Source organism: Adiantum capillus-veneris, chromosome 3 (assembly GCF_014529385.1).
Source record: "Adiantum capillus-veneris isolate H3 chromosome 3, ASM1452938v2, whole genome shotgun sequence".
Taxonomy (NCBI): domain Eukaryota; kingdom Viridiplantae; phylum Streptophyta; class Polypodiopsida; order Polypodiales; family Pteridaceae; genus Adiantum; species Adiantum capillus-veneris.
Genome location: NC_140933.1, coordinates 71693312 through 71717365, shown reverse-complemented (window position 1 = coordinate 71717365; position 24054 = coordinate 71693312). Strand labels below are relative to the sequence as shown.

General features: G+C 46.8%; 1 protein-coding gene across 7 annotated transcripts in view; it reads right to left on the bottom strand.

The window, feature by feature from the left end:
• Positions 1–24054, bottom strand: part of LOC147461084 (F-box protein At5g39450-like) — a 163579-nt gene that overhangs the window by 52613 nt on the left and 86912 nt on the right. For 6 of the 7 annotated variants that reach the window (XM_086508716.1, XM_086508715.1, XM_086508717.1 and 3 more), the window contains 4 exons: positions 17241–17286; positions 16970–17166; positions 13697–13942; positions 12991–13075 (listed from right to left, as the gene is read on the bottom strand). In XM_086508716.1, coding sequence (XP_086364842.1) covers positions 12991–13075; positions 13697–13942; positions 16970–17166; positions 17241–17286 — 574 coding nt within the window. The remainder of the gene's footprint in view (positions 1–12990; positions 13076–13696; positions 13943–16969; positions 17167–17240; positions 17287–24054) is intronic. The other variant, XM_086508714.1, reaches the window with a different exon arrangement.

The window sequence follows — 24054 nt, the reverse complement described above, 5'->3', positions numbered from 1 at the left end:
TACCGTGTGAGCCGAGCCCAGAACAAAGAGATTACGAACCAAGTAAAAGACCTCTTGGAAAAGGGTCTTGTTCAGCTTAGTACTTCACCGTATTGCTCTCCAGTGTTGGTTTTGAAGAAAGATCGATCTTGGAGAATGTGCATCGATTATAGAGCTCTCAACAAAATCACAATCAAGAACAGATTTCCGATTCCTAGGATCGATGATATACTCGATAGATTTCAGGGATCCTCGTGTTTTGGCAGGATTGATTTAAAGAGTGGATATCATCAGATCCGAATCGCGCCGGAAGACGTCTACAAGATAGCCTTTCGGACAACTTTTGGGTTATTTGAGTTTTTGGTGATGCCTTCGGCTTAACCAATGCTCCTGTGACATTTAATCGGATGACGGACAGGATTTTTCGAGAGTATAGACTATTTGTTGGTACTTTCTTTGACGACGTCATTGTTTTCTCCAAGGATGAGGCAGAACATAGAGATCATCTGCTTCAAGTCTTTCAGGCATACGAGATCACAAGTTAGTGATTAATGCAAAGAAAAGTGAATTTTTTTCCTGCTAGAAATACACTTTTGCGACACATTGTGTCGTCAGCAGGAGTGCAGATGGATCCGGTAAAGATAGAGACTATCCGTGATTGGCCCGATTTGAAGAATGTCCAGGAAGTTAGAAGCTTCTTGGCACTGTGTTCGTACTACAAGCGGTTCATTCGAAAGTTTGCAGAGGTTGCTTCCCCTTTGCATATCTTGACACAGAAAGGAGTCCCTTTCTTGTGGGGACCCACAGTGTCACGAGGACGTGGCAACTGCTAACCTTAGTTGTTGGTTTCTTTCCAATGATTTTTGTTTAATTTTTGAGACCCTCTTTTTGAAGTTGGAAATGGTCGGACATTTTATGGCCAATGTGAACGGTAGTTTCACCCGCAGACTGGAAGTTGGTCGGCACGGAACTCGTAAAGTAAAAGGATGTCTAGGCTCAGTTCAAGATCATGTAGGTCCCCCCGTCGCACTTAGCAAGTTGGTGGATACTAGGAAGTGAACTCAATAAAGGCATAAAATCAAGGTGGGATCACCAACAAAAAGTATCCAATAGTTGGGCCACATTGCACTTTTGGATGCGGTCCCAATGAGGATAGATGGTCAGATGACCAGTGGGAGCCCAACAGAATCATTACCTAAAATTTAGGGAACTGCTATTTTGGGCCGTGACATGTGTTCGCGTCATTACCTTCAGAATGACGAGGGGAACATTTTATTACTCTGCTGCAAAGTCAACTGATACACCAGTTGAGAGATTTTTAAACAGGAAGCCCAATGCGGGGAAATTGCATGTATGAGTGCCAAGTGGCACTTTTTGGTCAATTTACCAAGTCTGGGAGAACAGAACCCGTATCTTACTTTTTGAAGCAGTTTTGGAAGCTGATAACTCTGATTATCAGCCATTTCTCTCCATTTTTGAGCTTCCCATGACTTTGCCTAGGTTTTTCAGCATTAGAAGGCATCAGGGCGTGTTACAGGGTTGTTTTGCTGCGTTTTCAGCGATACGCAGGTTTTGGCAGCCATGGGAATCTTCCCCTTTTTGCATCTATTTGTTCACAGATGCACTACAGGTCAAAGGCAGCAAAGGGGGCACTCGATTTATGCTGGGGGGATGCTTCATTGAGAACCTGTCATTCACAGAATAAGAGCTATGGAGTGCTTTCTTTCCCTCTTATGTACAGTGTGGTGCCGCATGCTACACACTGCTCTCTTTCCCCTACGTGCAGTTATGTGATGCCCCACAAGAGGGCTCCTCATTTGACTGATGTACAGCTGTGTGGGTTCATGCTTTTGTGCTGAGGCAAGAGCCTCCTTGAGCAGGAACAGGGGTAGCTTACTGCTACTCCAAAGCAGGCACCGGTGAGGGTCATAACCTCACCGTACATGTGCAAAATCAGCGCTGTGTATGCGCTGTAAATTGACTATTTTTCAGCCATACGGACGCCAAGACCATTGGGAATCGTGCCCCACTGGCAGAGGACAGCTAGGGGACTGATTGGGGCTGAAAACAGGGCCAAAACCAGTAAATACAGCGTGCTGAATTTACTGTTTTTGGGCAGGAATCAGAGGGTATACGCCAGTAGAAGCGAGTTCTAGCAAGGGAATTGATTTCGTGCAAGTTTTGGGGTTGTTATGCTGCCGAATTTGGCCAAATCAAGTAGTATCTTGCGGGATACAGGTGAAAGATTCCCAGGACTCTTCTTTGTAATTTACCCTCCTAAAGAATAAAGAAATATACCTAGATGAATCCAAGATATACCCAGATTCACCCTTGAAGGAAAGTGCAAGGTATAGACTCATGGTAGTCACCCACAAGACAATATAACCATTAGCTCCATCATGCATAGTATTGACTAAATACCACGACATCCCCACTAACGTCGTCAGTGCCCAATAGTGGGTGTAGAACTAGGTACAAACATATGCTCCCAAACACAACACACACCACACGCACACACACATGAGCATACATCAACACAAAGTTCAGCGTGTTGAGTTTCTGTCATGACTCCGGAGATCAAGGGCAGACTCAGCCATAATGAAGCCTAGCACTAAGAGAAGCGTTAAAATGGAAAAATTAGCACAAAAGAAAAGGTAGTTGATAGGGCATACGCACCACAAAAGATAGAAAGAATTAGCACAATATTAGAAAGAATAAAGAAATACCGAAAGGGGCGCCAATTTTGGGGCCTACAGGTTGTCGGCGTCTGCTCGGGGCATTCTAGCTTTCGAGCCGTGTGTGTATTCAAGTGTTGATTCCCGTAGCAGGTTTCCTTTGCACGTTCTCTCTGTGTGTGTCTAAAGTAAAGAATTTCGGGTGAAAGCCAACGCCTACCGCCCCACGGGCCGGTTTCACACAGAGGTAACTGCCTTTCAGACTTTGAAATGAAATTGACTACGGGACAAGTTTTGACTTCGCTGGACTTGCAAAAATCGTTTGAAGTATATTGTGATACTTGTGGTCGTAGTCTGGATGCGGTCTTAATGCAAGAAGGCCAATGTCATTGCCTACGAGAGCCGATTGTTCTCAATGCCAAAATTGACACCACAGATTTATGAGAGAGAGCTTTTGGCAGCTATCCATGCTCTTATTCAGTGGCGACATTACCTACTCGGAGCGGATTTTACGGTTTTCACAGATGATGGGAGTTTACGCTACTACTTGTCATCGAAGTAGCTATCGCAAAAAGCAAATGCGGCGGGCAAACATCTTGTCACGGTTTACTTCCGGATTGTCCATGTGCAGGGACACGAGAAATTGGTGGCAAATATTTTGTCCCGAAAACCGTTGGTTCTAGCTATTTCCACGATACACCATAGGAACTTCGAGGATATGGTTGGTCAGTACTCCACAGAAAAGATTTTGCAGATGTATTCAGTTGAATACAGAAAGGGGAGACAGTAGCGGGATATTCCATTCGGGATGGCTACTTGATGAGGAAAACCATGTTGTGCGTTACACAGCCGTTGAGGGAAAAGGTTATGACTAAATGCCACTGTCCGCCTTTTATGGCTCACCGCCGCATTGCTACCACCATCGAAGGGGTAGAGAGATGCTTCTTTTGGCCGAGACTCAAGGATGTGGACGAGTTTGTGCGCAGTTGCTTGGTATGCCAGAAGGTCAAGTTTGACAGGCATAAAGCACAGGGATTGTTACAACCTTTGCCCATACCCACACGCCCCTGGGAAAGTATTGCAATGGATTTCATTTTTGATCTCCTGAGAACACAGAGTGGTCACGATGGTATCTGGATTGTTATTGACAGATTTAGCAAGCAGACTCATTTCATTCCAGTAAAGAAATCAGTCAAGCCGAATCACTTAGCGAGACTGTTTGTGGCCCAGATTTTCAGATTACATGGCATGCCTGAGACGATTGTCTCCGAGAGGAACCCCAGATTTACGAGTTTGTTTTGGAAGGCAATTTGGGAGAACATTGGCATGCGGTTGCAGTTCTCGTCATCTTCCCACCCACAGACTGACGAGCAATCTGAGATTGCCAATTCTATGGTTTTAAATTTATTGAAGTCTTATATCTCGGATCAGTAGACTCAATGGGAAAAGTATCTACCTTTGGCGGAATTTGTCTACAACAACACGATACACTCTTCGACGGGGAAGGCGCCATTTGAGATTGTTGAAGGTGTTGCAAAGGTTCCACCCTTCCTAAGCACGAAAAATAAGATTTTTGAACCTGATGAGTATACGCGCGACTTAGACACGGCTTTTGCCAAGGTCCGCGAGGCTTTGCAGAAATCTCAGGAAAGACAGAAAAATGCAGCGGATCGCCATCGTCGCGATTTGAAATTGAAGGAGGATGATTGGGTGCTCTTACGTTTTGAGAAGGCATTGATCTCCGAAAAGATCAATGATCTCTCCTTCTGACTGAAACTGCCTGACACTTGGAGGATTCACAATGCATTTCATGTGAGTCTCTTGAAACCTTTTAAAGGTGATGCGCTTGAAGATGGGGAGCCCGATGAGCAACCCGAAGTGGAAAAAAACGAGGAGATCCTTGTTCCTGAACAGATTTTGGCACATAAGGACACAAAGAATAAGGGTAAAGTAAGAAGGCGGTTGTTGGTTAGATTCAAGAACTATCCTGCATTGGATGCGAAGTGGATAGAGGGGGAGGACCTAGCAAATACTCCTCAGATTGTGAACCTTTACCTTGAAGCTTTTGGTTTAGCATAGTCTACTCCAAATGGAACCCAAAATTCAGCTTGGCCGGAGATCTGGTGCAGTGGGATGCACAAGAGGGGAGTTACTCCGCTCCTTTGTCAACAGATGGCTTGATTTTTAGAGTACTAGAGTCACTGATGTCTCTTTGAGCTTCAGGGATACTGAGAGCTGACAGTATTCTGCGTATGACTTTATGAAATGGAATTCCTGAATATGAAACTGATTTGTTCTTGACTTGTTTTTAAGTGCAGGAACTGATAGACAAATGACTGCACCATTTTGGTCCAAATGATCTCGAATAGACATGGTTGCAATAGGGGTTAGTCAATCGGGCATCTATGAGGTCCTGAGTGGATCTAGATGCGATTCTAACTGCATTGCCGACAAAACATGGTCTAAGATCCGAATGAATGTTGAATGTCATGTGATATCCTGTGATGTTGTGTGATGTGACTGTCAATCGGTGCTAGATGTGTGTTCCTAGTGCGTAGGTACTAACAGTCAGTGTCTGCTAAGGCGGTTTATGGCTTCTGTCTGTTTTGCAGGCGTAATCGAGGGCGATTACAATGCTTTCAAGAGGGGGGTATGTCACAAAATGGTGACGTGGCAAACCCTAACACACACACACTCTTTGTTGGCCGATGCTGACGGTTCTGCCCAGCACACAGATGGTGACGTGGCTGGCTGGCTGCAGAGAACCCGTATATTGACACGTGGCAAGCTATACGGACGCCAGTGCAAAATGCCGCGCACATTGCGGAGTTTCGTACTGCTGACGTGGCAGTGTTTGGCAGTTTTTTGGGTGATGCCTTTCCTACGCAAAGGATGCAAGAGAGAGATACCTTTTTTTCTGCTTTATTTTATTATACCATAAAAGAGAAAGAGAGAGAAAGAGCTTTTGCTTTATTTTCCACAGAGCTTTTGATTTTCAGCTTTTGGGGCTCTGCTTTTGGCATCCCTTCTACTCTTTAAATAAGTGGGTAGGCCACTCACAACTCAGAGCATCTGGACGCAGAGTCTGAGTGTGAGCGCCTGCCCGCACTCTTGTACTTTGAACACAGATTAATATAAAAAGAAATACCGAAAGGGGCGCCAGACTTGGGGCCAATATCTCTAGGCACAGAACTCCGCCGGGCCAGTGTCGAATCAATTGTGAACTGTGAACTGTTTTGAAGTGGTTATTTGTGATGTCGCGGTAGATTCTTGACTTGGAGTGTCCAAGTCCGTTACACTGCTCTACTGTGCTGGGTCTATGATCTCCAACCCCCCCTGAGAACAAGGAAGAGTGATGGCCTGCCAAGCCACTTTGGCCCATGGAATCTGAGTATCGCGTCCGGACAAAAGGAAATTCCTGATCGGCCTCTCTACCTGGCTGATGCAGGGGCTCGAAAAGATCCAACAAGATGTAGTGTACCACATAGTAGCCAACAACTCCTGGTTGGCCACTACAATTCTGTCTGCCAAAGAATGTCGTGCCGAGCTCCAATATAAAAGCTTCCTCCTGATGGACAAGAGGAGGGGGGCAATCTGCTCCTCAGGAGACAAGTCCAAGCCAGCTTGACAGCCCAAGTATCGAACTGCAGTCCCTGGGGGGATCCACCTGAACCCCTCACTTTGCAGCCAATCATGCACAGAAGCACTGCCAACCGAGAAAGCCACTGTCTTCCTCCAACCCTGAATAGGGAACGCTAAGCCACGTAAACCAACGTGCTGTGAGACCAAAAATCTCCTCATCGCTTTAGCATAGAATAGAAAGAGGAAGAGGGCAAGAGGGCAACCGGGCCTGACTAGGCGTGTGAGCATGAAACGAGCTCGGTAGCTTGAATTTGGAGCCAGTCAAGAACTGTGTGCACGGTCCACTCAGTAGGATCCCTACCGCACAGTGGGAAGGAGAAACCCACCGTTGTGTCAAAAGCCTCAATGCCTTGAGCTGCAAGAAAGAGGACGTGGACTCGAAAGCAAGCCTCCTCCAGGTCAGGAGAAGAGTCAGCCAGGAACCGTTTGAAGCCGTAGTCGCAGAAGTCCCAACGTCTGCAAATGTCAAAGCTAGTCAAACCTTTAGGGACTACTACAAAAGGAGAAGTCTACACCAGAAGAGGCGGCCTCAGATGGGGTTGTCCCTCCCGAGCCACACGGCTCGTAGCGAAAGCATTACCAAGAGAACGCCTCGTGGCAGACGCGTGTCCTGTCCCCTGCGTCTGTGGAGGCGTGAAGGAGGGGTCAGGAGATGAGGCTGTGGGCCCCACCGGAAAATGAGGAGGGACAGGAGGCGGGGATAGAGGTGGAGGAGGGAGGGGAGGCGGGGGAGGCGAAGCGGCAGCGTCTAAGAGCAGGGGAGGCGGAGACGGAGGAACTGAAGTGGACGAGGCCTCCTCAAGCGGGTCTTGCTGAAGGGGGTCAAACGGTTTCCTGTTAGAACCAAGTGGTGCTGAGCTGCAGGAGGTCGGCCAACAAAGGGAGCAATAGGCGAGCCCGCCCCTGTCGACGGCGGCCACACACCTGCTGCCAACCGTCAGCTGCCTGATCGCTGGTCTTTGTCAAGGTACCAGCCTGTGTGTCCTGTGTATCAGGCTACTAGGCATGCTCAGCCTTGGAAGGCTACGCACGCGTCGTGGGTCGAGGTCTCCTGCGAGGACAGGCCTTTGCCAAATGGTCCATCTATATGGAAATGAAACATTGATTCGAGAGACCCGAATACTCCACTCTGTCTGATCCACCCCTCACTCACCCAAGGCAGCAGTACCACCTACGGCCTTGGCCACAACTGAAGCTGCAGTGTGCGGAGACTCCAGAACTGACCCAAACATGGAACAAATCTTGGGGAGAAGAGGGAGGTACTCTCGCCTCAGGCCTGAGAAGCATACCGAAATCAACAAGTCGGCCTCCTCCTCAAGTACATCTGTAGTAGGGTCAAAACCATGATGCCATCGTCTGAAGTAAGCTCCAGCTGCTCGAATGCCGAGCGGGGCACATCAAAATCACCTTGGTCGTCATCTCTAGAGACTCGAACTCTATCTGGTAGTACCCTCTCCCGAGGATTTGGACATCGGTGATCTTGCCCACATTGGAGAGAAGGCGGGCCTGAAGTAGATCCCGAACCTCGCCCTAACTGGGCCGAGTGCCAATGATCTTGCAAATAACCGAAGTGGCTTGCAAGCGTCCCATTTCAGCCATCAAGCTCACTTGCTCTTTTGGCAAGAGAGCAAGTCGAAGGGTCGGCTCCGCGATGTCAGGCGAGGGGGCTTCTGTAGAGTCCCTCTGAGGTGGAGCAGAAGCCGCCATTCTGTGTCTGTTATTGAATCAAGTGGAACGGTGGGAAGTCGAAAGTGCTTATGAAAACGAGTCGAGAGGCAAGGTGAATCGATGCCGCTGGGAAGCAATATCAAAGGGGGAATGTGGGAAATGCCGAGGGTTGTGGCAATGCAAGGGGAAGGGGAGGGGATTGAGGAGCGGGCGGGCAGAGCTGGGCAGCGCGCAAGCTTGGCGGGCTGCCTAGCTCAGCGCGAGAGGGAGGGGATGAGGCGGGCTGACAGTGACAAGACAGCAAGAAGGGGGGCAGGTGGAGAGGGCAGCGATAGCGTGCGCAGATACAGCAGCAACGAGCTCGGAGTCCATTATGCCACTTGTGCCAAGTTTTACCAATTGTGCCTCTTGCTAAGATTGATACCAATTAATGGCATTACTCACCGACAAATACATGGCAGCAGTCAAAACTTTATTGTTACTGTTTTTCTTGTTAGTTGCAAAGCATTAAATTGATGCAACCAAGAATAAGTCACAGAAGCATCCATCTTATCATCATACTTACCGAAGTCAACTTTTCAGTGACTAAATTGTTGGAGTCATCGTCTTTACCTGGTCAGCGTAATAACTCGCCGTCCTCCTTGAGTGGATCGCTCTTCGAAGAGCACTTGCAGGACCAAGTCTTGCATCCGTTAGTCTCGCAACGCCTCATGCTAGCTCCATCATTGCCCTCTTTTCTTCAGCTGCTAAAAAACCAACAAAGTCAAGAGACTCAGTCTCTCCCAAGACAACTAAGTTTAGAACTCATAATGGATGCAGATGAACTATCTCCAGAAGAGGAAATGTCCCTTGTCAAGACATTGCCCTTGTCGTCGTACTCTAGCTCCATCATCGTAGACACCTGTGGCTAGTCTGGTCATCCTCAAGATCCTCCTCCTTTGTAGCGTGAATGAGACAAATAGCCTCATTTGCATGGCCCCGTGCTTTGCGGACAGGAAGCTTTTCTCTGTGAATGCTCTCACGTCGTGCACTATCTAGATCTGGGACTCGCTCTCGATGAGGAATGTTGTATGTCCGTACTCGTGATCTGGTCACACACTGATCCACACTCGCCAACTCTCTATGAAGTAGTCCAAGAATCTTCTCTTGCTCGTCACTCATCTGTTGCTCAATGTTCTCTGTAGTTGGATGAGGCGCCACCTTCACATGTGTGGGATCTACCTGCTCATAGGAAAACCAACCAAACCTACGTTACACAGAGTTAGATTCTAGAGCAAACTTAAGAGTTAACACTGAACAAAATCACACATTACCTCCCTTAGTGTCCCCAAAGCGTGGTAGGCTCGCACAAGCTTCATGATGGCTCTACAGTAAAACACCCTCTCTAAGTGTGTAGTGGTTAGTCGATTGTGTATTTTGGTGTGGATCAATGAGTAAGCACTCTGGTTACCCTCACAAGCACCCTTAGGGAAATCCTTCAATTGGGACATCACACTGCTTGTGAAATTGCATACCAAATAAATTGCAAACCGCAAAGTTGAGAGCACTCAAAGTGGTAATGGTTTAGGGTTTAGTATTTACCTACGAAAGTAGACGTAGCGTAAGATCAATGAGCTTTGGAAGACCATGTCTCCCATAGCTCTGCCACCAAGTCAAAGGAAACTTGGAAGCCTTCTGTCTCAATGCCACTGGTCGCACAAAGGATGGGCCTAAGCTGTTGATGAAGCTTGTCATCTCAGCATCGATCTCCAGCTGCGTATCCTCGTCAAACATTAATGAGATGCATGAATCGCGTAGAGCAAGCAAATCTTTGTCATGGAATAGTTCTGGATTTTTCTAGAGAGGATAGAGACATGCAGCCATCCCGTGTATAGGACGGCTCATAAATGTCCACTGGCTCTCCACTATAGCCGGTCTATCATCTGGTCTGCACAAAGCCATAAAAAAACAAGCAAAGCCTTCTACTCATCAAGCATCATCATGCGCATTTTCTTGTAATCTAAGCCACTCCATCTATCCGTGGGACCAACCTAAGCAATAGCCTTCACCATACTTTTCCATTGTTAGAGTTCCTCAATACATTGAAGGAGATGTTGCACTAAATACGAGTGCAAGAAATCTCCATCTCCACCACCTTTTGTCGCTCCTTGATCTAAGATTGAGTATGCACGCGCAAGGGTAAGGTGGTCTGCCGAAGCCCTATGAAATCCTCCATATCATTAACATCCTCAGAAAATACATCCTCATACTCCTACATGACACGAGCACTCTTCCTGCTAGTATGAGCTTGTGCACTAGTCTCACTACTTCCTCCCGTTTGACATGTGTGCTTGTCTCCCCAAGGACTCCAAGAAGGGCATCATGAAGAGCGTCTTGTGTAGCCTGTTTTCCTCTACCTTTGATTGTACTTGCCATTGCCGGAAATTTTACTATGGGAGACACCTTCTTGCATGCTCCACAATTGGTAGTACAACCTATTCCCATCAAGTGTTTGACGACACTAATGATGGTGCTCGTCTTCTGCATCCCACATTATTTGCATTGCCAATTTCGCGCACCTGATCCAGATTGCCTTGGAGTCTTCACAATCTCGAGGACATTTGTGTGAATGTTCTAGAGGGTGTTGGCTTCACGAGGCATGGTGTTTTCTTTGCAAGAAACTCGCTCTGTGGCACTATGCAACCGGTATGCACAGTTCCTGTAAAATGCAGAGCTCTCTAGATATCATACAGAGCCACATTGTAATGCTATTATATGGCCATTTGCCTAGCGCTCGGACGGACTCCCAGAGATCGAGCATCGCGTAGTGGTTTGTACGGTACGGACGTACCGTAGGGATTCAGTTCATATGTAAGTACCGTACTACCTTGGCTCAAAGAGCAAGTTGTGGCGCTTTGGACAGCGAGTCTAGATACACAGGGAAACCCTGCAACCAGATCAGCCACTAGCCTTGTGGAGCTTAGTTGATTCTTCCTCCAAGAGTCGGAAGCCCACTTAGTTGCAGCCCGAGAGAATGAGAAGTTGTTTCGACAGGGCATTTCTTCCTTACAACAGATGCAGGAGCGTCACCCAGATAGCCCATGGTCGGAGGAGCAAATGCAGCAGGCTCGGCACGAGTTGATCACCATTGAGGAGCCGCACCACGTGTTTATTTTCCATCATCAGGCACTCAATGGACCCAGGTGGGGGACATACTCGTGAGTTATTAGAGATGGTGGATCCTCGTCATGCGCAAAGAAGTGTTTGCCAATTAAGGAGACCAAATGGGTATGCTGCTATAGAGCCCAAGGATATGCGTGCAATTGCTACTGACTTCTACTATGAGTTGCTTTCACCTAAGCCATAGTCAAAGCGTGACGATGCATGCAGAGAGCACGTGTGGGCATAGACGCCTTGCTTACTCACTGAGGAGATGCGCCAGAGGTTTGAGAGTCCTCTCCAGCCAGAAGAGCTTCACGAGGCTAGGTAGCTTCCCAGGTGAGGAGGTTTGACTCCTAGCTTCCTAAAGTATTGGGAGGTTCTTGGTCGAGACCTATGTAGTGCATACCAGCACATTTTGCACACTTGGGAGATGCCACATAGCATAAGTGAGGGTTTGATCTATCTTATCCTCAAGGAGAGGGGGCCCTTTGGACGAAATTTGGCAATGGCGACCCATCACCGTTCGCAACTCAGCCTACAAAAATCTAGCAAAGGCTCTGAGTTTGAGAATTTAACCGCTACTGGAGAGCATCATGCATGAGACAGAGACAGGCTCCGTCAGGGAGCGTAGCATCCTTGACAACATTTTCACCTTTTGGGAGGCAACTGCTCTTGCCCCTCTCCGAGGAGAGGATCTTATGGTGCTCCTTGACTCTAAGAAGGCATATGACAGAGTTGACTAAGGCTTCCTCGAGGGCATTATGCGTTGGATGGGCTTTTCAGACGCATGGATTAGGGGAGTGTTAGCTCTCTAGAGGTGAGCCCACAGTCAAGTGTTGTTGGCAGGGAGAAGAGGGGAGTGTTTCATGCTCACATGGTCTGTATGACAGGCCTACCCTCTTGCCCCTTTCCTATTCTGTCACAAAGTGCTGACGTGTCAAGCCACTGAAGACCCAGAGGGCTAGGACTCCCTAGCCCTATTAACCCTAGCCAACCTGCAGATCCCGATCGAGGGGCCTAAACCCTAGCAGAAGCCGATGAAGACAAAATTCTCACCAACTTAGCGATCCTCCCCGAGTGGCCTATAGGGTTAGGATTACAATCCTAACCCCCAACAACTTATAGAGCCTTTTGGTGGCTGTCCATTGATCAAGAGAGTCTTCTTCACCTGTTGTAGACGCAGTCATCATGCATGTAGAGCACTACACATCCTCAAGGGTTTCACTTACAATTCCCCATCTTTTCCATTTCTTAAAGTTGTGGGTTGATGACTTACGCATGTTGTAACTTGTGGGGGTTTTATCTGACTGCTTGCCCACCTCACCCCTCGATTGTATACAGGCAGTGCATTTTCTTGACAACTGTTCACACTCTTGCTCCTAACGTTGTATCAGCATTTTTATTTTGATGTCCACGTATGTCTCTACTGTCTTCGTTTTTGTTCCCAATTTCCCAAAAAATTCGCTCTTAACATTTCCCTTTTTTTAGATATGACAGAAAGTTCTTAAAATGACAGTAGAAAGAAGATAGATACAACAATTGAGCAGACAAAGCGAAATACCACTAGATGCTGACAGATACCACTACCTGCCCTTACACAATTCATGATCCCTCAAACAAGCAGGCAAACACATGCAATTATGGTAGCTTTGAACAGATTCACGTCATCTCAAGAAACAATTTGTTAAAATGCAAGCTTCTGTGCAAAAACTGCATTCTGGAAACTACAATAACTCCAATAGCAAGTATCCACGTTACTCCAAAAACAATAAAGTAGCAAGTTTATTGTAGAGGCATGAAGTGCAGCTTTAACTTGCATTCAATCAACGAAATAATATTACATCCCAGATGAAATCAACACCAGGAGCTGAAGTTCAAAATGCACCTTCAAGGCCCAAATTGTTTCTCGCAGGTGATGAAAGACGCAGTAGATATTGCAATGCTCGTTGTGAAAAGCTGACCCCAGTCGACTGCACCAACAAAAATGAGTTTACAAGCTTCATGAATTTCCACATTTGAACGTAGGTTTCTTAACAATCAAACCACGTCTCACCACATCTTCTACCTCACAAGAAGAAAACATCTAAGGCACAGATCTAGAAGTGCTAGCAAGTGAGTCATGGCGCATGGCGCTAGCCAGAAAATACAAAATCCCAGCTTGGTAGCTGCAAGTGAGAAGTTGAGTTTCATCATAGCCTTTACAAATGCTATAAACGAAAAGAGCACGTCGGCACTGCACTAAACATTCTCAAGTGGCACACAGATAACCAACATACTTCAAAACTGTGAATCCTGACTTGCAAGCATGAATCATTGTGCAAATTTTGAAGTTCCTTTGCAGGCTTTAAACAATCGTTTGAATGATGATATACCCGTTTCTTGTAATTTCCCAGCAATGTACCTATCATGTTTTATGCGTTCTAAACCAATCGAGTAGGAAGTCTAAGCCCACACAAAAGCGAGAAGCAAGGAGACCCTCGAAGTCTGAATGTAAAATCCACACATCACAACATTTTACAGCACAGCATATACTGGTCAGATGATTTAACCTTGTGCATCTCACAAGCGTAAGACATGTGTAGTATGCACACCTCTGGTGATCCATGCTGATCCTCTTCATTGGCCAATCTTTGGTCAAGAAGATGTTGCAAGAGGTTGACTCTCCTTGCCCTTGTGACCTGTTCAGATGTAGCATCTTGTACATCCAGGACTCTTATATCTGGGAACATCAACCCTGGAGGTTGAACATGATCATGGCCTCTTCCGACCTGATATGGGTGCAATAACTGCATCAAGAAGCTGCGATCATCAGGCTGAATCATACCATCCTGTGATACCTGAAAAATAAAACACAAAGAACTTCTGATATGGATTCAACATACTGGCATTCAAACCAAAATAGGCAAAAATGTGGATTCATAAACTCAGCTAAGAAAACCTTGTGAAATAGAGCTCTTTCAGAACTATAAACATCCACCAGTAACACGATTAAAAACCTTGTGAAATAGAGCTCTTTCAGAACTGTAATGCCTTCCTACATGAATCACTTGCACACAAGCTATACTTCCTGAGAGCATAGCCATTGTACCAAGCCTACGACCCTTCAAACACATAAACAACAATAGCCCTTAATGCATTTGCAAGTGCAAGAGAGAGAAATGAAATGAAATGTTATATTAACGTCTTCAAAAGGTCAAAATGACCTATGAGACCAAAAGGTTACATCCATGTGTGATTCTAGTAGTGTCAGGGGAACATAAAGATAAAAATAAATGAGGGTACCTAGAGTGGATAGGTCTGTAAGCCTAACCTACATCCTCATCATCATCAACATCCTCATCACATAATACATCAGCTCAATATATATGGGGAGGGGTAAATCACACGAATGAGGTGGACAGTGGGGAAAGTGGGCAATGGTGATCATCCCATGAGCTCTCTCATGGATCTCTTCAGTAAGGCCTCAATGTCCTACATGGTCAGCTCTTGGGAGGGGCGTGTTCGATGTCGCTCAATGATGCTCCGATGTAGACCTCGTCTACGGTGTGAAGATCCTCACATCTTCGGGCATTGTGAGCGACCAAGTTGGATGGCTCGATCAATAAGAATGCCCCAATGAGGGTGTGACTGGGTAACCTGTGGTGGGCCATCCAGAGTAGTCCTTCTGTAAAAGTAGTGATCTCACTCTATATGGATCCTCTATGTGTAGGTCCTCTGCTCCTAAGGGTGGACTCTCCGAGCCTACGGATCTCCAGCAAGAAGAGACCTAGGCACCTCTGATCATAATCCATGATGCAGGATAAGGGGCCAAAGCCCTCTTTGAATAACGCTGACGAATCTCGTAGTATGTTGTCCATTGTCAGATATAGTGCTCCTCTTATCTCTGGCAAACCTGGAATAATCTCTCCTTTAGGGGTATACCTTTGTATCGGCCAGTCTCTATCTCCAACTAGTGAGATGAGGTGTGTAGCTGACCAATAACGCATCTAATGCCATGAGATAGGTGAGTGTCCATATACTTGGGGCATGAGATAAACCCATCATCTGTCGTCTGGAGAAGATGGTCTTGATAAAAAGCCACCTTTGCACCAACTCATGTGACGGAGACAGTCAAATCCTCCTCGTATACAGCTGAATGAGATCATGTCTAATAATCCCGCTAATTTCTGAATGTGTGTGGGTGAGGGATGGTGCATCGAGGGAATACTCAAAAGGTGGCAGTCTGTCCATACTAAATCCATTTAGCTCAAACCAAGAGATATCTTTGCAAACCAACATGAAGTATCACCCTCACTAGCCAGTTGTCGCGATGACTCAAGCGCTAGTCGTGAATATCTGTTGTGTGGTAGCTCCCATAGATCTAACAAGAGCCTCCACTACAATTGGTGGTGCGCTCATCTCAGCTCTGATAATCTCATGTGGCACTGAGGCTCACTCCGAACATCTTGGAGATCATGGATACAAGTGGTCTCTCCATGGATCTCCATCCATCATATGTGCCACCTGATCTGCTATAATGATCCAAGCCAGGCCCCCATCTTTGCACTTCATAAAGTACGGTGGAAGTGACTAATATGTCAAATAGCCACAGCTTCGTGTGTAGCTCTTGAAACTACACCTGTGAACATATCCTCCCTAGTCCTCCTAATGTTGCATATCCCCTCGTCAATCTCGCCTATGTAGCACCTCTCATAGAGAAAGAAAGTCCACTAAATAGAAAGTTAAGATATATACCTAGATAAATCCAAGATAAGCCCAGATTCACCCTTGAAGGAAAGTGCAAGGTATAGACCGATGGTAGTCACCCACAAGACAATATAACCATCAGCTCCATCATGCATAGTATTGACTAAATACCACGGCATCCCCACTAACGTCGTCAGTGCCCACTAGTGGGTGTAGAACTAGGTACTAACATATGCTCCCCAACACGACACACACCACACGCACACACACATGAGCATACAAACACAAAGTTAAGCGTACTGAGTTTCTGTCATGACTCCGGAGATCAAGGGCAGACTCAGCCATAATGAAACCTAGCACTAAAAGAAGCGTGAAATCGAAAAATTAGCACAAATGAGGTAGTTGATAGGGCATACGCACCACAAAACATAGAAAGAATTAGCACAATATCAATTGGTCGTAACTCGGACGAAAACTTCACAATGTGCATGTCCGCTATACGACTAAAAAATATACCTAGATGAATCCAGGTATATGTATAAGAGTGTACATACTCCACTATTTCCTGTCCATATGTAAAAATATGTGGTGATCTTTTGACCCACTGCATTGTAGTATTGATTACCATCACCTTGAGAGCCCACTATCGTGCCATAAGCATTTAACGCAGGCTGTGGGAAGCGAGGATAATAGTGGCAATAATCAGGAATTTGGAAAGTGTGGGCAGCGCCAGCAGAGCCTAATGAGTGCGCAGACAAGGGCCAAGGACAAGTGGGGCATAGCAAGCAGGTCTATGCGCAGAGTCCCTGGAGAATGCAAAAACCAACGTCTCTCTAATGCCCTCCCCTGATGAGAAGCTTCAGACATTGTGTGTACAGTGTGAGCCTCGGAGAAGGTGTTCTATGCAATCTACCAATTGACTACTGAACACATAATTGTGACAGGCACGATAAGGGCATGATCATGGTCTCACTTGTGTCTGGCTTATACCAGGGCCTTCAATAGGGTTCCACGAAAACTCTGATTTTCAGCCGGTAAATTCCAGATTATAATTTAATGATGCTTTAATCTTAAGCACTCTTGGCTGGTTACAAATATTTAGTACAGCTGCACAAAATTTGCGAGAATAATACTTCATTATTTTGAGATCAGGCTTTCTTGTCCAAGTAAAAACTCACTGTTTGAACAAAGTCCTCCATCTGTTCATTGGCTTCCACAGTAAATTCTGATGCATTCTTTGGGTCCCACACAAGCTTTCCTGCAAGCCTGAGGCCAGCAAGAGCGATATTTTGTGGATCCTTTTTTATAAGTTCCACCTTGAAAGAGCCATCCTGAGAGCCAAAAATCTCAAACACCTTTACCAGCTTCAATTCTCCTGGAAACACACAAATATCAGCCATATACCCAACCTTGACAATATAAGAAAAGAAATGTTCGACCAGAGCCTACCAGTCAGGCAGGCCAAAACTTTGCACGCGACCAAACAGGAACTTCCCTGCAAAAGACACAATTGCCTTAGATAGGGGAACATAACTAGACTGTAGCAGGCACGAATAGACCACCCACCACTACACAAGAGAGCTCATTTCCCAAGGGTACAAAGGGAACCTTCAAAGGCCACAGATCTCATTTTTTAGACTAAGCAAGCGCATTCAGACCATAATTAATTTCCCCAAGAAAGAAGAAATGGATGGGAGGGGGTGTTCGTAACTGCTTAATTTGCATTTTTTCTGAGATTTCCTAAACATTTTCTAACTTGGAGACGTAAAAAAATTTCAGCCAACCAATGTTGCAGAATAAGGTCCATTTTCCTCGTTTTGAAAGGGTTTCCGTGTGTGAGAGAGAAGGATATCTCTAGTTGACTTACATTTTCATGCTGCATATTATTGCTTTTGTTGTTTCAATTACTCCACATTGTTTCACAAAGTCCCCCTACCCAACTTGTGCATGTCAGAGCGTCCTCTAACCATAGTTTCCAAGAGTTCCGAAACGGAGAAGCATAAACGGCTGGGAAACGGGAGAAACTGAGTTTCGTGCTTGAGAGGAAACTGGGAATCGCAAAACAGGAAAACACGTAAATATATATAGTTATATTATGAAGAGATGTTAGCTGTAGCCTGTATTGACAACTTACAGAACTCAACATTTCTCATTAGCCATTCTACACACAGGCTGCAATTTGTCAGGCAAGAGGGAAAATAATTGAACTTCCCGAAACAAGTTTCGGAAACTCCAAAACGGCCCAAAACGTTTTGCCATTTCAGAAGGGCCCGAAAAAACTACGCCTCTTAACCTTTTCTTCACCCTTCATCCACATGCTTTGTTACCTCGGGGGCTGACCTAGCACTGAAAAAGGCAAGGGATCTAAAAGTAGGTATGAGCTGGGTCTATGCAATCCTTAATCCTTCATTGTGGCCAAAGAAGGAGCTAGTTTGTGTCAACATAGGCAGCCAAGCCATGATAACCACACTGCCTTCCGATTCGACGGACATCTCGACTCTACTCCTATAGGATCCTCTACCACACGGGAACAAGTGCCGAAACAGGGGCTGTCCGGCATAGTGAAACATGCCCTCATATGAAGAACCCTGGAACAGTAGACTACGGTTATAACTGTCTCCTGCATACTGCTTGAAGTTGCATTGAACTCTGACAAAGCCACAATATTGGCAGCCAACCTGACAAGCTTTGGGAGCAAGACAATGTTGCACCTCCTAAGTGTGGGGCTGAGAGTAAAACATGCCCCACGGCTCCTCCGACAGGACAGCCCTCAAGGGCTAGAGACCTCTGTTCTCCACTGACTGCATGTCCTCGGCGGGAAGTAACTCCACTAATAAGATCGCCCAATGTGGGGCTGCCCTGAAGAAACACAAGGTGAGGTGCATCTGCAAGTGGGGACTATGCTAGAATACTGACCAAAGCCGTCGCCGAAGAGCTGCTACATGCTGCCCAATAACGCATGTGGAGGGATGCCCAAAGTGATTGGCTGCCACCCTCTCTGGCTAGCCTATAGCTGCTGCCTGCCCCCCCTATAAGCTGCCATGAAGTCAGCAGGCATCATAAAGGGCCGGTCCTAAGTCACCTCAGAGGTCGCTGGTCAATGGTCTTTGCCCTCATATAGGCCCTCCAACTCCTTGCCCAACCCAAATAAACCCCCAAGACATGCATAAATAGGGGCTAAAAACATAGTTACCGGAGAATGCGTTCCCTAGGCCTTGGAATGGTGGAACGCCATTCCCTCCCCCCCTGCAAGGCGGGAACGTCCCAGAACGTTTTGCCGATCCGGGTGACCACTTGATACCGGAACGACCGGCCGAAACGGCTCCGGAACGGCCAACTCTCAAAATGGGGAGAAATGAGCAGTTTTTTTTTGTAGTAGACATTAGGTGTTTTTTAAAGTGTGCAAGGACTGAAAATACACGTCCTCACACCCACTCCCTTCTCAAGCAAATCCACATGCCCTCAAGGTCTAAGGCTTAAGCCTTAAGCTCTCTCGACTCTCTCTCTCTCTCTCTCTCTCTCTCTCTCTCATCATCATCCATGGCCTAGGGGTCTTCAAATCGAGTTTTTTGTGAGTATTAGAGTCAAAGGACACTAATACTGCTTGTATTCAAATTTCAAACATGTAGAGCTAAAAATTGCATTATTTGGGTGTTTTTTATGCTTCCCGTTCCGTGCCATTCTCGTTCCGGACCCTAGCCGTTCCCTCGTTCCGCGGGGGTCCTTGTCCCTGCTCCCGTTCCGCGTTCCGGGTACCTATGGCTAAAAAAGGGAAATAGAGGAATAGTCAGAGCCTTCAACCGCACCGCCTCCTCTTCCCTCGCCTTCCCCTCCTCCCCCCCGCTCCTCTTCACCCCCACCTCCTCCTCCTCCTCCCCCTCCCCCTCCTGCAGAGCAGAGCGCCCTCTGCCGCCTCCCCCGCATTCTGTCTCCCCGCCCTCCCCTCCTCCCCCCCCCCTTCCTCGCCTCCTCGCCAGCCTCTTTCATCCTCCTCTCCCTCCAGGCAGCATCTTCCTCCCCCTCCTCCTCCTCCCCCCGCGGCGGTGGCTCCCCCCCCCCTCCTCCAGTTCCTTCGATGCCGTGGCACCCTCCTGCAGCTCGTTGTTCCCTAGGAGGTGATTTTACACGGGGCAGAGTGCGGAGGCCTCCCCTCCAGATTCAGGTTTCACCGCTCTCGGCCATCCCGGGGGGGGCCTCTTGGGCTTTGATATCCATCACCGTGGCGCTAGTTTCAGCTACTCTTTCACTCAGCACTTCGGGGCTAGCGAGGCGCATGCTCCAGCGGAGATGAGAGTACACGTTATCATGCTCCCAGCACGAGGCCGGGACGCTTATGATTCGGCAGTTGGCTTCTCTTTCCCTCTTTGTGGCGACAGCGGCCAGGAGTGGACTGTGGCCTCGGCTGATCGTTTTCTGCGGACTCAGGTTATTGAGTTCTCTCATTATGTCAGCGATCTTGAGATCACCGATTTACTCCCACGGCTTTAGATTTGGCCCACTTCCAAACTGCTTCAGCTAGGGACTCCCATGGGGTCTGCCACTTGGTTGTGAGGATCGTGGCTAACAGCAGGATCCTAGCTACATGTACATCCATGAGAATGGCCTGACGGAGGTTAGGCACTTGAGGCAGCTCGCTTGCATTGGTCTCTGATTCGAGGGTCATTCTCCACTGGACTCTCTCAACCTCGCAGTCACTCGGATGCGGATTACTCCCCGTCCAAGCCATTGGCGAAGGCGCACCGTTTTATGGCTGCTGCAACGTCAGCTTTATTCGCCGAGTCCCCATGAGAGTTGTCTCATGGAATGTTCAGGGGCTTGGGTGCGATACCGTGGTGGCCTGCATTAGGAGTTACAGTGATGCTTGATCGGGGGCACTATTGACATTCTTATGCTGCAGGAGCATCATTTATGTGAGAGCCGCATTCGGCAGTGTAGCCGGTTTACTGGGCAGCCGCTATAAGACTTTTTGGTCAGCCGGGTTCGTCCCGATAGGCGGACGTGGAGGGGTATGTATGACTATTGCGGAACCGTGGCAATCTGCCATTGTGGATCGTGGTGTCATTGTACGAGGCAGGCTTAGTGGTTGACTATGCGTTTTCATGGTGAGATTGTTGGGATGCTCAACCTGTATGCTCCAAATGAGGCCTGAGGTAGGGCTGATTTTTGAACGCAAGTGTGTGATGGTTTACAAGAGGTTGACCAGTGGTGCCTGGGGGGGGGGGGGGGCCTTCAATATGATTGAGGATCCCTCCGACAGAGTGGGCGGCAGTCAGACCACAGTGCTAAAGGAACGGAAGGACTCCCTTCCGTAAGTAAAAGGAACCTTGAGCACAGTTCGGAGCACTCATCTTGAGCAAAGTTCAACATTCATTTCCGTAGCACCTTACATTGGTATCAAAGCTTTGGCAATGTTCTGTATCACTCAAGGAAAGAACCACATTTTTTTTTTTGCTTGTTGCGGTCGCACATAACCCAAGTCCTCTTGGGCGTGTCGATTCCTAATCGTGCTTTTGAAGAGTGACAGGACTCAGATAAAGAGAAGATCCTACTCTTAACACAGATTGCAAGCGAAAGAAGAACCTCAAGAACTCAAGAACCTCAAGAACCCAAGAACCCAAGACCCACAAGAACCCAAGTTCCTCGTGAACTTAAGAACCCAAGACTTCAGTGTATGGTCATTACCTGAAGCGGAATGGATGCTTCGTATGGAGGTGATGAGCATGGCAGTGGCAAAGAAGAGTTTTCCGCACCAGGAGGTTTTTCTGACCGTCCCGCTTCCCCATCTACACAAAGGATTGCACTAACTCCTCTGGAGGCTTTCGACGAGATGATGATGGACACGAAGTTAGAATGTGAAGCAAGAAATGCAGAAAGAAGAGCCGAAATGGATCGCGAGCACCAAGAAAGAAAAGCAGAATTGGCTCGCGAACGCGAAGAAAGTCGGTTAGCCTTTGAGCGTGAGCGCGAGCACGCGCGCTTGGCGGCCAAACAGAGAGCCCAACACATGCAAGAGTTGTTGCGACTCTTTGACTCTCTCAGTCTCTTCTTCTCCAAAGCATGTCACACGTGATTTGCATGATAATGATAAGCATTATCATTTGCATGATCAAGGTGTGATTACTCACAAGCATGATGATTTGCAGGATAAAGATGTGATTGTTCACAAGGGTGATAGTTTAGTTGATACTTTGTTTGCAGATTCGATCGATCATGAAGAACCGATCTTGGCTCTCGAGTCAAGGTCCATAGAACCCCCACAGGAAGTATTATGTGTACGAATGATTAGTTAGTACCAATTGTTCGAGTGTTGCATTCGTGATGCTTTCCTGTATTTTAGTCACTGTCCTTATGTGATCCCTTTTCACAAGCGTACATTGAGCACGATTCACTCATGAATGAGCACGGATATATGCGGATTACTCATGAAAAGATGAAATATTTGCACCCAAAGAATTCACGTTCCATGTCTCTTCCTTGGCATGACACAGTATCCGAAAGAGCATAAGAAGGATTGAGCATCAAGCATAGGCATTTCCATTGTGATTTGCCACGGTTGATAGATTTAAATCAAAAAGTCAAGATTCGACCCCATTGTTTGCGTGTGTTTGATGAACGATTTGACACTCCGTCTCTATGTTCATCTACATTTCATGCACAATTTTTAAAGAGGAATATTCTTTTTCCAGTCACTTTACATGGAATGGGTATGTTCATGTTTTTGTGTTGGAAGTGGTTTCAGGAATTTTCAGCCTCAGAGATTCTTGAAGAAGGTTGTAAGGTGTAGCGGAAGTGAATGTTGAACTTTGCTCGAGATGAGTACTCCGAACTGTGCTCAAGGGTTTCTTTGACCTACGAAAGAGAGAGCCTTCCGTTCCTTTAGTGAGAGAGTGCAATGGACACAAACAAAGTGGTGAACACTGTGAATGAAGGTGCTAAAACTGAGAGATAGAGAGAGAAGAATACGACACCAGAAAAGTTGTCCAACCCTCCTCGGAAGGCCCCACTCTCTATGGCGAGAGCGGTCTACTATTGATTACACAAATCTCTACAATGCTTGGACTTGCTAACGATGAGGACGACGATGAGACGGGCTGAAATTTGAGAATGCTAAGGGCTGAAGTCTGCAAATCTTTATCTGCCGGGTTCTCACTCTATGTCGGTGACGCTATCGATGACGCGCTGAAACTCTATCTTTTAGGCTGCTCCTTATCTGCTGAATTCTGCTATTGCAAAATGCTGAAGAACTGCCGTCTTTACTGCTGAGATAAACGCTGGTATGCTAGGCTTCCAACGCTGGTTTACTGCGAGTAAAACACTGATCTGAGAGGCCTTTGAAAACGCTGATGTGCTGGTTACAAAACACTGGTCTTGTTGGCTTCAAAAACACTGAGAGGCTGTCTTCAAAAACGTTGGTCTTGCTTGCTGAGATCGCTGATGTTTAGGGCTGAAAAATACCAGGCTTCAAACTGAAAACGCTGGTGTTTTATTGCTGAAAACGCTGGTGGATCATTGCTGAAAACGCCAGCAATGAGAAGGTAATCTTGCTTGAGAAGGTGCTCCAGAGGGCCTGCTGCACTAGGTGCCTGTTGCTCTCCTTCCTCAACCTGCTAGAAATGCTAGTGCTAAGGTTTCCTTATATATTAACTTAGTCATTTCAAAACTCTATCTGCTAGGCTGCTCCTTATCTGCTGAATTCTGCTGTTGCAAAACGCTGAAGTGCTACCGTCTTTACTACTGAGATAAACGCTGGTATGCTAGGCTTCCAACACTGGTATGGTAGGCTTCCAACGCTGGTTTACTGCGTGTAAAACGCTGATTTGAGAGGTCTTTGAAAACGCTGATGTGCTGGTTACAAAACGCTGGTCTTGTTGGCTTCAAAAACGCTGAGAGGCTGTCTTCAAAAACGCTCTCTTGCTTGCTGAAATTGCTGATGTTTAGGGCTGAAAAACGCCAGGCTTCAAAACTGAAAATGCTGGTGTTTTATTGCTGAAAACGCTGGTGGATCATTGCTGAAAACGCCAAGGGTTCCTTGGGGTAATCTTGCTTGAGAAGGTGCTCCTGAGGGCCTCCTGCACTAGGTGCCTGTTGCTCTCCTTCCTCCTGCTAGAAATGCTAGTGCTAAGGTTTCCTTATATATTAACTTAGCATTTCAAAAGTCACTTAAAAATAATAAGTGAAAAATGTCAAAAATAGGGAAAATAGGTTTAATGCACTGGAAAATGCTCCTGATGGATTCTGATGGTAATGCTGATGATCATGATGT